The 14,429-nt window shown below is 37.9% G+C and overlaps 1 protein-coding gene across 2 annotated transcripts in view; it reads right to left on the bottom strand.

Moving 5' to 3' along the window:
• The window catches only part of bbs2 (Bardet-Biedl syndrome 2), a 32,528-nt gene that overhangs the window by 3,241 nt on the left and 14,858 nt on the right, over positions 1–14,429 (bottom strand). For both annotated transcript variants that reach the window (XM_051931686.1, XM_028809380.2), the window contains exons 12-16: positions 11,145–11,316; positions 9,664–9,793; positions 7,389–7,508; positions 4,871–5,008; positions 1,897–2,009 (exon numbers count right to left, since the gene is read on the bottom strand). In XM_051931686.1, coding sequence (XP_051787646.1) covers positions 1,897–2,009; positions 4,871–5,008; positions 7,389–7,508; positions 9,664–9,793; positions 11,145–11,316 — 673 coding nt within the window. The remainder of the gene's footprint in view (positions 1–1,896; positions 2,010–4,870; positions 5,009–7,388; positions 7,509–9,663; positions 9,794–11,144; positions 11,317–14,429) is intronic.

Raw genomic sequence — 14,429 nt, 5'->3', positions numbered from 1 at the left:
CCTACAAGGTCAGAAAGATCTTCCCAACACTGTTGCAGATGTCCTCTCAATGTGTTGCACTCGTGGGTTGCTTTCCTTTCACCCTTCTCTCCAGTTCTTCCCAAAGTAACTCAGTATGGTTTAAGTCTGGAGACTGTGCTGGCCAGTCCATGTTTTGAAGTGCACCTTCTTGGACATTGTCCTGCTGTAGGATGAACCCCTAACCTACTAGACGTAGACCAGAAGGTATTGTGTGTTGCTGCAAAATGCTGTGGTAGCCCGTTTGATTCAGAATGCCAGTCACTCTGTGCAAGTCACCAACTCTGCCTTCAGCCGAAGAACCCCAAGACCATCACACTTCCTCCTCCATGTTTGACTGTTGGTGTCAAACACTGAGGAACCATCCTTTCACCACTCAACAGCATACAAACACCCTCTGTGACGAACCGAAGATTTCCAATTTTGATTCATTGGTCTATAAGACTTCCTTCCAGTTTGCAGGAGTCCACATCTGGTATATTAAGGCCCTATTTGGACCTTTAAGGAATGGCTTTCTTCCTGCCACTCGCCCTGTCGGACCTGCAGCACAAAGTCTCCTCTTCACAGTAGAAACTGAGACTTGCTTTTTTCGACCTGCACTGTTAAGCTGTGCTTGAAGCTGTTGTGCTGGGAGTCGCCTAACAAGCAAGCTGGAGACCCTCAGAAACTTGTCTTCTGATTGAGTTGCGACTTTGGCTCTGCTAGATCTTGTCCTATCAGAGTTTCTTCCAGTTTCCAGTTGCCTTTGGATTGTGTATGACACCACTGTACTCACTAAAACTTTGATGCTTTTCTTTTGCAGTTTCTCTAAATGAAAGGCCTACACTTGTAAGGGTAATAGTGCTCTGTCTCATTTCATTTGTTAATTGCCATTTTCTTGCCATTATCACTGGAATATTGTCCAAGTACTACTTCAGAGGGTGTAGTAACAAGGTCTGTTCCAACTATAGTTTAATACAGACAGAGGTTTTTTGAGTAATCAACAGAAGTTGGGACACCTGTGCAAATTGTTTGCTTCAACTTGCAAGGTTTAATTTACTTTAATGCTGCAGAATATCTGTAGGCTTGTAACCTATTAGTTGTTCCCTGAAGAAGGTCCATTTATAATATTCTGATATTTCAGTTTTTGCTAACCTACACTTTAAATTTAAACCCCTGGCAGTTTAATGTTTACTGTTTCACCATTTTCGGTCATTCATTGCATTTCAATTGATTAAAATTGAAGAAAAACTGGAAAAACCAAGGTGTTCTAAAAAACTTTTGACCGGTAGTGTATACAAAATACAAAGCTGGCTCACTCACTCATGATAACACTATTTCCTGTTTAGTTAAGAAGCTGAAATTTGGCAAGATGGTTTATCTACAGCAGCAGGTATCTGCTAAGAAAGGACATTTCGATATATCAGAATTTAGGGGTAAAAACCCCGCTGTGCTGAGAGTGTGCTTTATGTAAATAAAGACACAGCAGAAGTGATTGATGGGCCACATGAATAGCACCGCTAATCAAAAGGATGCACAGACGGCTAAAATGGCACAGTGTCCTAAACTGGGGAAGAAAAACCAGACACGATTACATTCTGAAATGGAACAAGAAAGTTCAGTGAAGCAAGGAAAATACAAAGGTCAATGGTTAGCAGCTGCTGTTATTTTGCTGTTGACCACCGGCACTCTTAGATGCATACCAGCTCTCATCTGGGTTATCCATTCCACTTTGTCAATCTCCAGCCTCGGGTCACAGCACACATAATCTTACCTATTACTTTTCTTAACTTTGAGAGGAGATTTTAAAATATACATATCATAATAGATATAATAATTTTAATTTAGTCCGGCTGAACCTTGTGCATCAAAATGTGAATAGTTATGTGGTAATCTTACATGTCCGCCATGAGACGAGCATCCTCTGCTTGCACTAACATGTTGCGTATCAGGTTTGAATGGTCAGCCATCTGCGCTGTCAGTTTCTGATGCACCGAATGGTACTCATCCACCTGTTACAAGGAAAAGAAAAATACAGTAACAGGTGGTCACTGCTGTGGGATTTTAATAAATAAACTCCAAGGCTCTGTAAAGATGCTAACAGTAAAGGTCACAAACAGCAGGATTCAGATCAGGGTAATATCAGCATTTGCCAGTATGACATCAACATGGTAATTTGCCAAGATGCATCTCACCTACACAACAAGAGCCACCATACAAAGTAATAAATGGCCCAAAAGGAGTAGCCACTGTAAATAAAGGGGAGAGTTTAGGGGCTGCAGGTGGGATTCAGACATTCTGGCCTCATGGATTCTAGCCATACCTCTTCTGGAACATGGACCTTGCACAACTCATTAAGTATGTCTATACTCAAGTTCAACATGGGGGTTCCCCAGGATAAGAATAAGTTGGATTATAACTAGTGCTGGGAGGTATACTGGTTCATACCGAAAACTGTTTTTTATTTTTGTTATGATAAGGATTTTTCTTATACCACAATACCGGTTTAAATATCCTAAACAATGTTCGGAATGTGGCGCAGCAGGAAACTGTTTATGGGGGACTTTTTTCACTGCTACACCACTAAACACGCATGTAACGGAGTACATACGTTAGTGGAGGTACTGAGCGTCGAAAATGGATGGAGAACATTCTGAAACTGAAGCTGTAGCAGAGGATAAAGTTGAACATGATGACACAGAAGAACGTTTGCCGAAAAAAGGAGCTGAGTCTGTTGTCTGGAGATTTTGGTTTTAAAAGGTCGGATGTGAACCAAACAACTATATACTGCAAATGGTGTTGAGCTAAAGTTGTTGCCGGAGGTGGTAACACAAGCAATTTGCTCTACCACCTTAGCCGCAAACTTGCTTTGGAGTACCATTAATGTATGGAACTAAGATTGGCACCTTCCACGTCCTCGGGTAAAACTGAAAAAGCTAGAGGACACTCGAGTCAGACGTCACTTGTAGACGCATATGCTAGAGGTACTGCCTACGACAAAAAAAGCAAGCAGTGGATCAAGATAACCAACGCCATTACAATCCATATAGCTAACGTGTCAGTGGACAGAGATGGTTAACATTAACAGAAAGTATAGTTGGTTTACAAAAAATATTTACTATTTATTCCTTTTCTAAGACATGTTCAGTGCAATACAAATTTTGACAAGGACCTTTGAATATTTTACTAAGTCTAAATGCCTCTTTGGATGGTTGAAAATATGTTGTTTGCAAAATTTGTTCAATAAAATGGTTCTGTATTTTGACTGCAACTGTAATGCAATATGATTCCTTCTCTACATTAGTGCCACCCCCTTGAAAACTATCACTTTATGGGGCCGTGCAAACCTGTATTAACACTTGTGTGCACATTAAAATGTTTTTTTGTACAATGTACAATTCTCATGACAGTGAAATAGGTTATTCTTAGCCAGTCTACTGCAGTAATTGCAGTGGAAAATGTGGTTAACATCCACTCATGCTTGGGGAAAAAAATACCGTTGAATACCGTGAAACTGGTATTATTTTGAAAAATACCATGATATAGAATTTTGGTCATACCACCCAGCCCTAATTATAACCCCCCAAAACTCAAGATAGTTTATAAGAACAGAGTCCTTATTGACACCATCTGACAGAATGTTTATCGAGATGCGAACATTTTAAATTCTCTTTTACGCAGGTGTGATTACTGATTTTGCACCTTGTGTTTTGGAAGCTGTGATTTCCTTTAGAAGCGAAAGCCGAGACAGTCACCCGAAATATCTCAGAACACTGGGATGCTGAGGTGAACACATGGAGACACAAAGCCAAACAGAACAAAGACCCATTTAAACTAATTTCAACGCAAACAAGGCCAGCCAACCCTTGTAATTCTAAAGCCATGGAGGCAGAAAAACAAAACAACGGGAAACACAAGAAATCCATAAGGAACATATCTTGTGATTTTGCACTTTGAGCATGACAATGGCACTCGATACAGTCAGTCTGTTATTATTACATGAGTGTGCCTTTGAGATGGCAATGCTTTTCAGTTTTGCAATACAGTGGGAGTGTGCAGAATTCACAGAAAAGAGAACAAGCAGAAGATTTATGAAACTTAAATCTAAACAGTTTAGTCTTAAATCATGCAAACAAACATTGGATTTCATTGATATCAATACTGTTAGAAGGGGAAAGTTATAAAATTCACATAAATATGACAGCAGAAGAAGAAGACTGTTAATTTATCATGTGTATGCCAATTGCTGAGCACAGTATTAGTAATAACAAAACTACACAGTTTTTCTCTGGGCAAAACCCAAGAAATATTTTTCTCACAGACTGATACAGCATAATAATGACAAAAAACAAGCTGAAAGAAAAAGACTCCATCACCAAAGTGAAACCGCTAAGGAAAGACAAACTTGCTTAGCCACTAATACACAAGCGAGGCAAGCACATAGGCAAAATGAGGAGAGAGAAACTTGTTTAGCTGCTGATAGACAAGGGGGACGTACACGTCCGCAAAACGAAACCACCGACTCTGCATGTCAATTTTTTTCTGACAATTTCAATAGTTTCTAGGAGCATGGGCTTTTTACAGCATGGGCTTACACAGGTAGTATATATGTATACTCACTCACACACACACACACACCTATTTATGCATTTATTTATAAATAAAGTTCTATCTATCTATATATATTAAGGCACTGGTTAGGTGCACAGCTTCTAGTGATGCCACCTCTGCATAGTATACAATCGCAATTCAGACTCTTCATATGTAGCTACTAGTGGGTGGGACGAGCAAGGATTCTATGCAATCAGCCTCAGGTATACCAAATACTTCAAAGTTCTTTCTCTGCAGTTTAACTGCATTTTTCAACACCCACCTTAATCAGAATTCTCCGTATCTCCTCAAAATAGACTGGAAAGTCTGCCTCTACCTGAAGTTCATCAATTCCGAGAAATGAAGCCAAGGACTGAATGAGATCTCCTGCAAGGTCCATGTCATCTGTGTTTATGGTGATCTGAAGGTAACAATATGATGGAAAAAATGAAAGCCTAATTTAAACATAAGCTCTCTGGAAAGTTTCAATATATACACTCATACTGCATAGAAATACTTTTTAAAAAATAAAAGTTGGGTTATATGAATGTTGCAGGCTTTATTACTTTGTATCTAAGAACTCTTACTGTACAACACACGTCCAGTTTATTACTGGGTCACAGTAAGATTTTAAATCAGTGGGTCTGATAGAAGTGTTAAGAATGGGAAATGGACGCATTTGTTAAGTCTTTATAATTTTCCTCCATGCTCCATAGCCACCAGTGTAAAGTGCCAGTGTGTGCAAGATGTTGTTTTAATTTATAGAAAGCGCTTCCCTTTAGAACACAATTTCGCATAACAAATGCAGATATACCATATTTGTGAAGAAATAACTTTGCCTTGGAAAATATCAAGTTTATCCTCTAGTGTCATCTGAGGCTACTTTGTCTTTAAGCCTGTGCACAGCAAATGTGAGCTTTGTGAGATAAATTAAAAAGAAAAAAAAAACTTAGTGAAAAGGCTGTTTTGGCACATCTATTAAAAATATCATAGCTACACCAAATTTAGTGGAATTCAGCATCACTTAAAAATGTGCTACAGTATTTAAATGGGGCAGCAAGAGGCCGCTAGCGCAGTTTGATCTTTTGCTGCCCTCAAAGCTGAACATAATAACTGCAAAATGTAAGCAGAAATCTATTTCATTACCTACTCAGAACCATAGTACAAGCAACAAGGTATATAAGCACTGCAGACTATTAGAGCAAAGTCCCCCCTTACGATGACTAGGGTCTCACATTATAAAGGGCCTAAGTGAGGACACCTATGGAAGAGACTGAAAAGCTGCAGGTCCAGAATGGAACTCTGGAAAACATGACCTGATCAGCCGAATGACATCTTCTCTGAAATCTTAAATTTACTCCTGGTTTAAACAACAGTTTCCACCTGCTTTAAGACACACAGCCTTGTTCCAGTGCCAAAGAAATCCACTGTCGTATATCTGTATGACTACTGGCCTGTGGTACACATTGTGCTTTTTATGAAGAGCTGTTGGTTATACCACATAGCAAGCCCAGTATACTAGCCATTACCAAGAAACACATCAACAGTTTCCTCCTCTACTGTTCACATAGCACTAATCCACCTTGATCACAGGAACACAGAGATGAAAATGATATTCATTTGACTATTCATTTGACTACAGTTAGCCATTCAAGAACATGTCTGAAGCTGGTCATAAATTTCTGCAGGGCCTGACATGAAACAGTGCTTTCTGTAACTAGGTCCAGCCTGGCCTAACTGGTAGATTTCAGATTATACTGTAATACAAACATCAAAATTCTCATTCTGCACATCATAACACAGCACCATGCTTATACTGTTTTCCAGATCCGCTGTTACTGGCTGACATGGTGTCGTTTGGCGAGAGTATAAAAAGCGTCAAATTATTCTAATATTCAGCGTTTGCCAACTAACGGATACCATAACTTAACAACAAAATTGTTATGATTTACTGTTTACAAGTTTGAATTTCAAAAACTGTTGACATCAAATCAAAGTACAAAAGTAAAAATTATTTACGATAATAATGTATTTTTATATTATTCATGTGACATCTTTCAAAACTTCTTCCATTCACTCTCGCTATGGCATGCCAAAGGTCGCCAAATTTGGGAATGTACACTTCTCTGTAAGGCAAACTAAGACGTGTTCTGCCTCTGATTAGGCTCCGAGCCTCTGAACTCCCGAAGTCTAAATTTGTGTAAACTGAAGGCTTTCTGAATATGTAATATCATCATGGATTGGATTGGACTTGCCTGGCGATGGTGCAAACATGTCACTGAAACTGTGAATTAATGCAATGAACTGTGCAAGTGATTTAAGTTATTCAATTTTTTTTAAATCTATACGGCCCTCAGTGGGTCCCCCAAGCTCGTAGGCCCTTGTACTTTGCACAATCTGCACAATCCATTGCCACGCCTCAGCCTGTCAACATATGTTGTATGTTCAATATCTTTTGCAGCAATGGGATGACCTAAAAATACTTTTCACTTTAATGTAAAGCATAATGATGAGTTAAAAAAGGGCCACCAATAAGTCCAGCTAAACAAGGACTTACGAGTTCTGAAATGTGCCTGTGACATTACATTTTTTCAGATGTACTGTATATATTTCAAGAGGTCAGCAAAATACTGATAAAAAAATCCATTTCCACTCAATACATTGGACATGACCAGTTAAAGTAGATGACGAACAGCTTTAATATTATTAAATACTAAAGACAAAAATGGCTGAATTGTTAAACATTTCAGATCTACTGACTCTCTAGAAAAATCATATTAAAATGAAACTGGGTACTGCACCTCTCCATTTGGTTTCATTTTGATGCACAGCATTCCTCCTCCACGTAAAGATGTGAAACTGACATCTGGAGATCCAATGTCTTCAGTTAGCAGGAAGTTTTGATTTAACCACATTATCACCTACAATCACACGAAAATGGAAGATGCTGTTTTCAGAGCAGTACTCTTGCAGAAAGAATTGTCATATCATATAGTCACTCTGTTTCAGAAATATTGCAAAGATAAAATTACAAAAGCATTCCTCATTAACAAGTGCTAGTCAGTACTACTGCTGGGTTCCCAGATCAGCTAAAGCAGACTGAATCCTGACACTTGCAAATATATGCCATCACCCTCTGCCACTGGGCTTGGAGTCAACTCAACAGCTCTCTACGCTTTAATGAATGTAAGCTTTTTTTTTTCACATTTTTCTTCTTGAATATTCTTTCTTCTGAAGTTTCCCACATATACAGGAAAAACCCAGGAATGCAAAATATTGAAAAAGTATCCTCCCTAGTCAACCATAATAGAATCTGCATTTAATTGGGCAATAATGTCCCCAACTACAAGACTATTTTTAAATAGAAAAATTTAGACTTCACATTATTGACCCTAATTAGGGGAAAATGAGAGCACCTGGAAAAAAACTCATAGATAATAGGAGAAAATGCAAACTCTACACAATTGCTAGCAAGGCAGAAGCATTAACCACTGCTTCACCATGTCACCTCTAGTACACGTAGTGGTGGTGGTAGTCCAGATTTCCAATATGTTGTTAGTAAAGTATGTTCTTACAAAAATCCCTCTAATACAGCACAATAAAGACTCTGTGATCCTCTCACTTGCAGACAAGCAGCTTTATGCTTATGGGAGGCAAAGAAAAACTGTATGTCATTAAAACAATAAAAATAATGCATTTAGGTTTTACCTCCATAAGCATCTGTTTTGATGTGGCTGTCTGTATACTGGATTCACTAAAGAAGTATAACTCCTCACTGAATTTTGACTCTTGCAAACATACAGTATGCCATTATCCTCTCTCACCAGGCTTCTACAACTTTCAAAGTTTATTAGCTGCTGAAAGCCAATCAAGTAGTGGGAGGCCTAAGATATGTTTCCTACCAAGTTCAGTCAGCCCTAACTGTGCATGTTTGACCACTTTAATCAGCTGTGCTATTTGATAAATGCTTTGCTTCACTGCTGGACACAAATTGGTACACACAAGAAAAAAAAATTGTAGCTTCTTTAGGTACACTGGCATTCATCTATTTACTTACCACTTAGTAACTATATGTTACTTTTGGCAAGTATACATGCAAAAACCAGACTGCCATTACAATAGCTGGTAAAAATGAGAGGAAAAAAATATCACATTTGATTTATAAACAAGGGGAAAAAAAATCAAACAGTACATGTTTACCAAATGTAAAACAAAGGAAGCCTCATGGCACACGATGCACCAGTACAGAGCAAGGTCCACTCCTCACCTTAAAGGATAAGCTTGGTATTTTTCAGTCAGATTTGTTTCTTCATAGTCATGGAATATATTGATTTGCCAAATAACATTGTGTTCTAAAGTGAAGCATCTACTATATAATAAAATGCTAGTGTGGGTGTCCAATCCCACAGAGCAATCCAATTGGTCAGTTTGGCTTTGGTCAGACTGGTCAGTTTCACTTCGGTTGCTCAGTCAAAAGTGATTGCGAGAGGAAGCACTGGGCAAGACAGGTTGACACACAGGAGGATATTGATGAGCAGTGTAGCAGGAATACTAAGAGATGCCTTCAAACAGACGAAGCATTCACAAGAATATGAATCATGCTGTCCACCGTGGGTAATGGGGACCCGTCTAGCATAGCCAAAACATGAACAGGAGCTGAGCAATATGCTTTGATATGGCAGAGTATGCGAGGCAGGCTTTATGGGAATGCAATCCACAGAGGAAGCACCGGCCAGGAGATGTTGAGACACAGGATACTGCTGAAAAGTGTAGGACAAACACTGTGGATACGTAAGGCATGAGATATCAAATATTTTTAAAAATTTATTCTAATAGTGTAGCTAGTTTTTTTTTTTATAGACTGTTCTTGAATTTTAAAATGGAGGTGAATTGTCCATGATCCAAATGTGAAAACAAAAGCTTAAAGCTTCACTTTAGAACACAATTTCATGTGGCAAAATAAAATATATCTTGACGGAGAAGAAATAAAATGAACTTATCCTTTAAGTGCCACTTTACTAATTCACTTTAAAAATACAGATTTCACAACACAAAAACGATGAAGTTACCACTCACCCTTTGAACACGTTCATTGATTAAAAACGTGACTTTACTCTTTGGTACAGATAGAGATTTATCAGTACATAAAGCGTACATCGAGAACCGAGGTAGTTGTCTGGTCAGCTCAAATACATGAAACTGAGTACTGAAGAGAAAGAAAACATGAGTTAGATGACAGGAATGATGCAACAAAGGCATCTCAGACAAATTTAAAAAGTACAGCAAACAAGGAAAATCAGATATCTTCGGAATAAACTAAATACAGATTAAACTAGTTTTTGGGATAAAGGAATTAGTCGCCCAATTTAGAGCGGACTATGCTGTAAAAAATGTACCTTTCCATGAGCTTATTGTGGGATTTGGAGGGTTTGAAACTGAGACACAGACTCAAACCTTTCCACAACTTTGTAAGCAGAATGAAACATTTGCAGTTCTGAACTGAAATCCTTCCTTCTTGTGCTTGTACCTACAACAGCTACAAGTTTTGGCTCTAAGAATCTGCACATAAAGTCCTGGTTTAAAAAGCCCCCTGTTGTGTTCCCTTATTCAATAATTCACCATAAAATGCTATATACTGAACCTCAAGTTAGCTTCCAAGTATGTCAAAAATTCTACTAAATATATCTGATCAAGAAATAATAAGACTACATTTAATGACAGTAGTGACAGCATCATGGGCTCCCTGATACTGTTTAATGCAGTGGAAATGCCTTCATTTCACACATTCATTAAACACTTACTGTAGATATAGACACGACAATAATACTTATTACTCTCTAGTTCAAGGCCATTCTTTTTATGATGCCAAACAATGCGTTAAAACCTCACCCTTTAGGAATTCTCAAACTGAAAAGAACTCACGTTTATGTACCTGTACGGATATCCCAAACAAATTGTGTGAATTGCACAATGTACCTGCCCAATCAGTTGACCCCCCCCCCCCCCATCCAGTTTATTTCACAAAAGAGAACTAACAAGAAAAGCTGTTTGTAATCGATTAACAAACCCAAGAACATGGAAACACAGAACAAACATCTATGAACAAAGATGTTCTTTTTCACAGTAATGTTCCCTAAAAGTAAAGAAATATCAGTGGATTTGAAAGAAAATGACAGGTAATTACAGGTAAGTACACTGGTCTTTATTATCTGTGGAGCCTCAGCACAGACAAGGGTGAATTAGATGCTTTCTGTACATTAGTGAGAGAAATAAAAGGTCTCAGAGACGTTTAATCTAAAATGTGAAGCACATTGTCTCCTCAGGCACCATAAAATTTAGAACAGCAAAGTGGGAGAAGGAAAGAGAAAAAATATATAGGAACTATTCAATAGCTGAATCTGTTTTCAATAAGAAAAGTCAATTAAATTTAATTCAAAAATTTGGTTTAAAGCCAAACTGTTTTGTTTTGGTTTAAGAAATGCATTTGATTTTGCTTTTTAAGAAATACAACAAGTAAAACACTTCATCAAAATATTTTTTTCAAAACGGCAACATACCTGTTTTTGCCTCCAATAAAAGCTTTAATATGCAAATCAACAGGAATATCTTTAGGTGGAATGATGGGGACACGAATGCAGCCTGACAGATTCTGGACACTAGGGTGCACAACGTGGCTTTCTCCTTCAAAAATCCCCTCCGCAAAAATGAGAACAGCACGAATAATAGTATCTGCAAATGTTTAAAAAAAAAAAAAAAAAAAAAGACACATACTGATTTGCAGAAACTCATTCAATTTTTTACTTACATGTACAGTGGTGTGAAAAACTATTTGCCCCCTTCCTGATTTCTTATTCTTTTGCATGTTTGTCACACAAAATGCTTCTGATCATCAAACACATTTAACCATTAGTCAAATATAACACAAGTAAAAACAAAATGCAGTTTGTAAATGGTGGTTTTTATTATTTAGGGAGAAAAAAAATCCAAACCTACATGGCCCTGTGTGAAAAAGTAATTGCCCCCTGAACCTAATAACTGCTTGGGCCACTCTTAGCAGCAATAACTGCAATCAAGCGTTTGCAATAACTTGCAATGAGTCTTTTACAGCACTCTGGAGGAATTTTGGCCCACTCATCTTTGCAAAATTGTTGTAATTCAGCTTTATTTGAGGGTTTTCTAGCATGAACCGCCTTTTTAAGGTCATGCCATAGCATCTCAATTGGATTCAGGTCAGGACTTTGACTAGGCCACTCCAAAGTCTTCATTTTGTTTTTCTTCAGCCATTCAGAGGTGGATTTGCTGGTGTGTTTTGGGTCATTGTCCTGTTGCAGCACCCAAGATCGCTTCAGCTTGAGTTGACGAACAGATGGCTGGACATTCTCCTTCAGGATTTTTTGGTAGACAGTAGAATTCATGGTTCCATCTATCACAGCAAGCCTTCCAGGTCCTGAAGCAGCAAAACAACCCCAGACCATCACACTACCACCACCATATTTTACTGTTGGTATGATGTTCATTTTCTGAAATGCTGTGTTCCTTTTACGCCAGATGTAACGGGACATTTGCCTTCCAAAAAGTTCAACTTTTGTCTCATCAGTCCACAAGGTATTTTCCCAAAAGTCTTGGCAATCATTGAGATGTTTCTTAGCACAATTGAGACGAGCCCTAATGTTCTTTTTGCTTAAGTGGTTTGCGTCTTGGAAATCTGCCATGCAGGACGTTTTTGCCCAGTCTCTTTCTTATGGTGGAGTCGTGAACACTGACCTTAATTGAGGCAAGTGAGGCCTGCAGTTCTTTAGACATTGTCCTGGGGTCTTTTGTGACCTCTCGGATGAGTCGTCTCTGCGCTCTTGGGGTAATTTTGGTTGGCCGGCCACTCCTGGGAAGGTTCACCACTGTTCCATGTTTTTGCCATTTGTGGATAATGGCTCTCACTGTGGTTCGCTGGAGTCCCAAAGCTTTAGAAATGGCTTTATAACCTTTACCAGACTGATAGATCTCAATTACTTCTGTTCTCATTTGTTCCTGAATTTTTTTGGATCTTGGCATGATGTCTAGCTTTTGAGGTGCTTTTGGTCTACTTCTCTGTGTCAGGCAGCTCCTATTTAAGTGATTTCTTGATTGAAACAGGTGTGGCAGTAATCAGGCCTGGGGGTGGCTACGGAAATTGAACTCAGGTGTGATACACCACAGTTAGGTTATTTTTTAACAAGGGGGCAATTACTTTTTCACACAGGGCCATGTAGGTTTGGATTTTTTTTCTCCCTAAATAATAAAAACCATCATTTAAAAACTGCATTTTGTGTTTACTTGTGTTATATTTGACTAATGGTTAAATGTGTTTGATGATCAGAAACATTTTGTGTGACAAACATGCAAAAGAATAAGAAATCAGGAAGGGGGCAAATAGTTTTTCACACCACTGTATACATATTCTTTACTCTACTACTTTGCAAAAAATCTAACACATTTAAAAATATATTTATATTCCAAACACTATTATCATATATCCTACTAGTAAAAGGTTATTTTGTTGCTTTTTTTTTTTTGGTATTTGGGTACACTGTATTAATCCCAGAAGGGAAATTGTCTTATCACAAGACCTTTGGGATGACCTATTTACAACTTTTAGGTAAATTGTACATTAGTTAAACTTTTACAAATAATCCTATTTAAAATTTGAATGCTATGAGAATCCTAATATATTGCTTATTCTTACATGGATTACATGCACCTGAAAAATTGAGAATTGTCCTTGTAAAAATTTTTAAGTGCTGTGTATATGCTGATCATGGTTTATTTTATAATCTATACTATGAAGCATTTTGGGAAACAAAGATGTAGCACCCAGAAACAATCTCTAAACTAATTACACTAAAAACATTACAGTATTACCCAGTGACCTGGCCTCACACAAATAGCAGGGATACATTGGGACATTTGGACTGCTTTTAATCCAGCTTAGGACTTCAGCAAAGATAAATGCTGTTTTTTTCCCTTGCTAAAATCAACGTTAAAGACAAGATTAAATCAGTATTAGGTGAAAAACATGGCATTCGATAATTTATGCTGTGTTTATAAGCAACTAGCTACCTATTTAAATGCTCTATCTATCCATTTATAGAGTTAATTTTCTCTAGTAAAGGACAGCTGGCATTAATAGGTTCAAAACCGGAATGAGGGAATGCCTGGACATTGTGGAATACAATAATACATTTACATCAGGCCAATTCAGAATGACGACTGAACTTGATAGCATGTGTCAGGATTTTTGCAAACATTCTGTGTAATCTGAAGAAACCCAGGCAAACACATCGAGAGTTAACAAAGCCAGGAATTAAAATGGGTTCAAGCTTTGTAATGTATTGACACTACCTGCTGTACCACCATTGGTGCCCTAATATTTAAATGGTAAAATTTCAATTTGACTAATTTCTTGCTGCAAGCATATTTCCAAATTCATGCTTTTTGTGTCACATTTCCTTATAAGTACACAAAATGTGTACAGGGTGCCTTCCTTTTCTTAAAGGATTTACTAACCAATTTTAGGTTATGACTCTTTACTTTTACTTTACACACAAAATTAAAGAGGCTGCACAGCTCTGTTGGAGTCATGGAGGACCGTTTTGCCTTGAAGCCACTGCCATTCCACTGTATAGCTTGTGTGAAGTCATTTACCTTTACTCACATACTCTGCATTGCAGCAACAAATATAATCACAGGCAGTTTTAAGCTTCCATGTGTCTCTTTCACCTTAATATTCTAACCCTTGTTGCAAACCAACTGTTTTCAAATAAGATGCTAATTAACAGATGGTGTCTGTTTCCAGATAGTTTTACCAA

This window comes from Erpetoichthys calabaricus, chromosome 9 (genome assembly GCF_900747795.2).
Source record: "Erpetoichthys calabaricus chromosome 9, fErpCal1.3, whole genome shotgun sequence".
In the NCBI taxonomy this organism is placed as follows: domain Eukaryota; kingdom Metazoa; phylum Chordata; class Cladistia; order Polypteriformes; family Polypteridae; genus Erpetoichthys; species Erpetoichthys calabaricus.
Note: the sequence above shows the minus strand (reverse complement) of the source record. Positions and strands in the feature narration are given on the sequence as shown.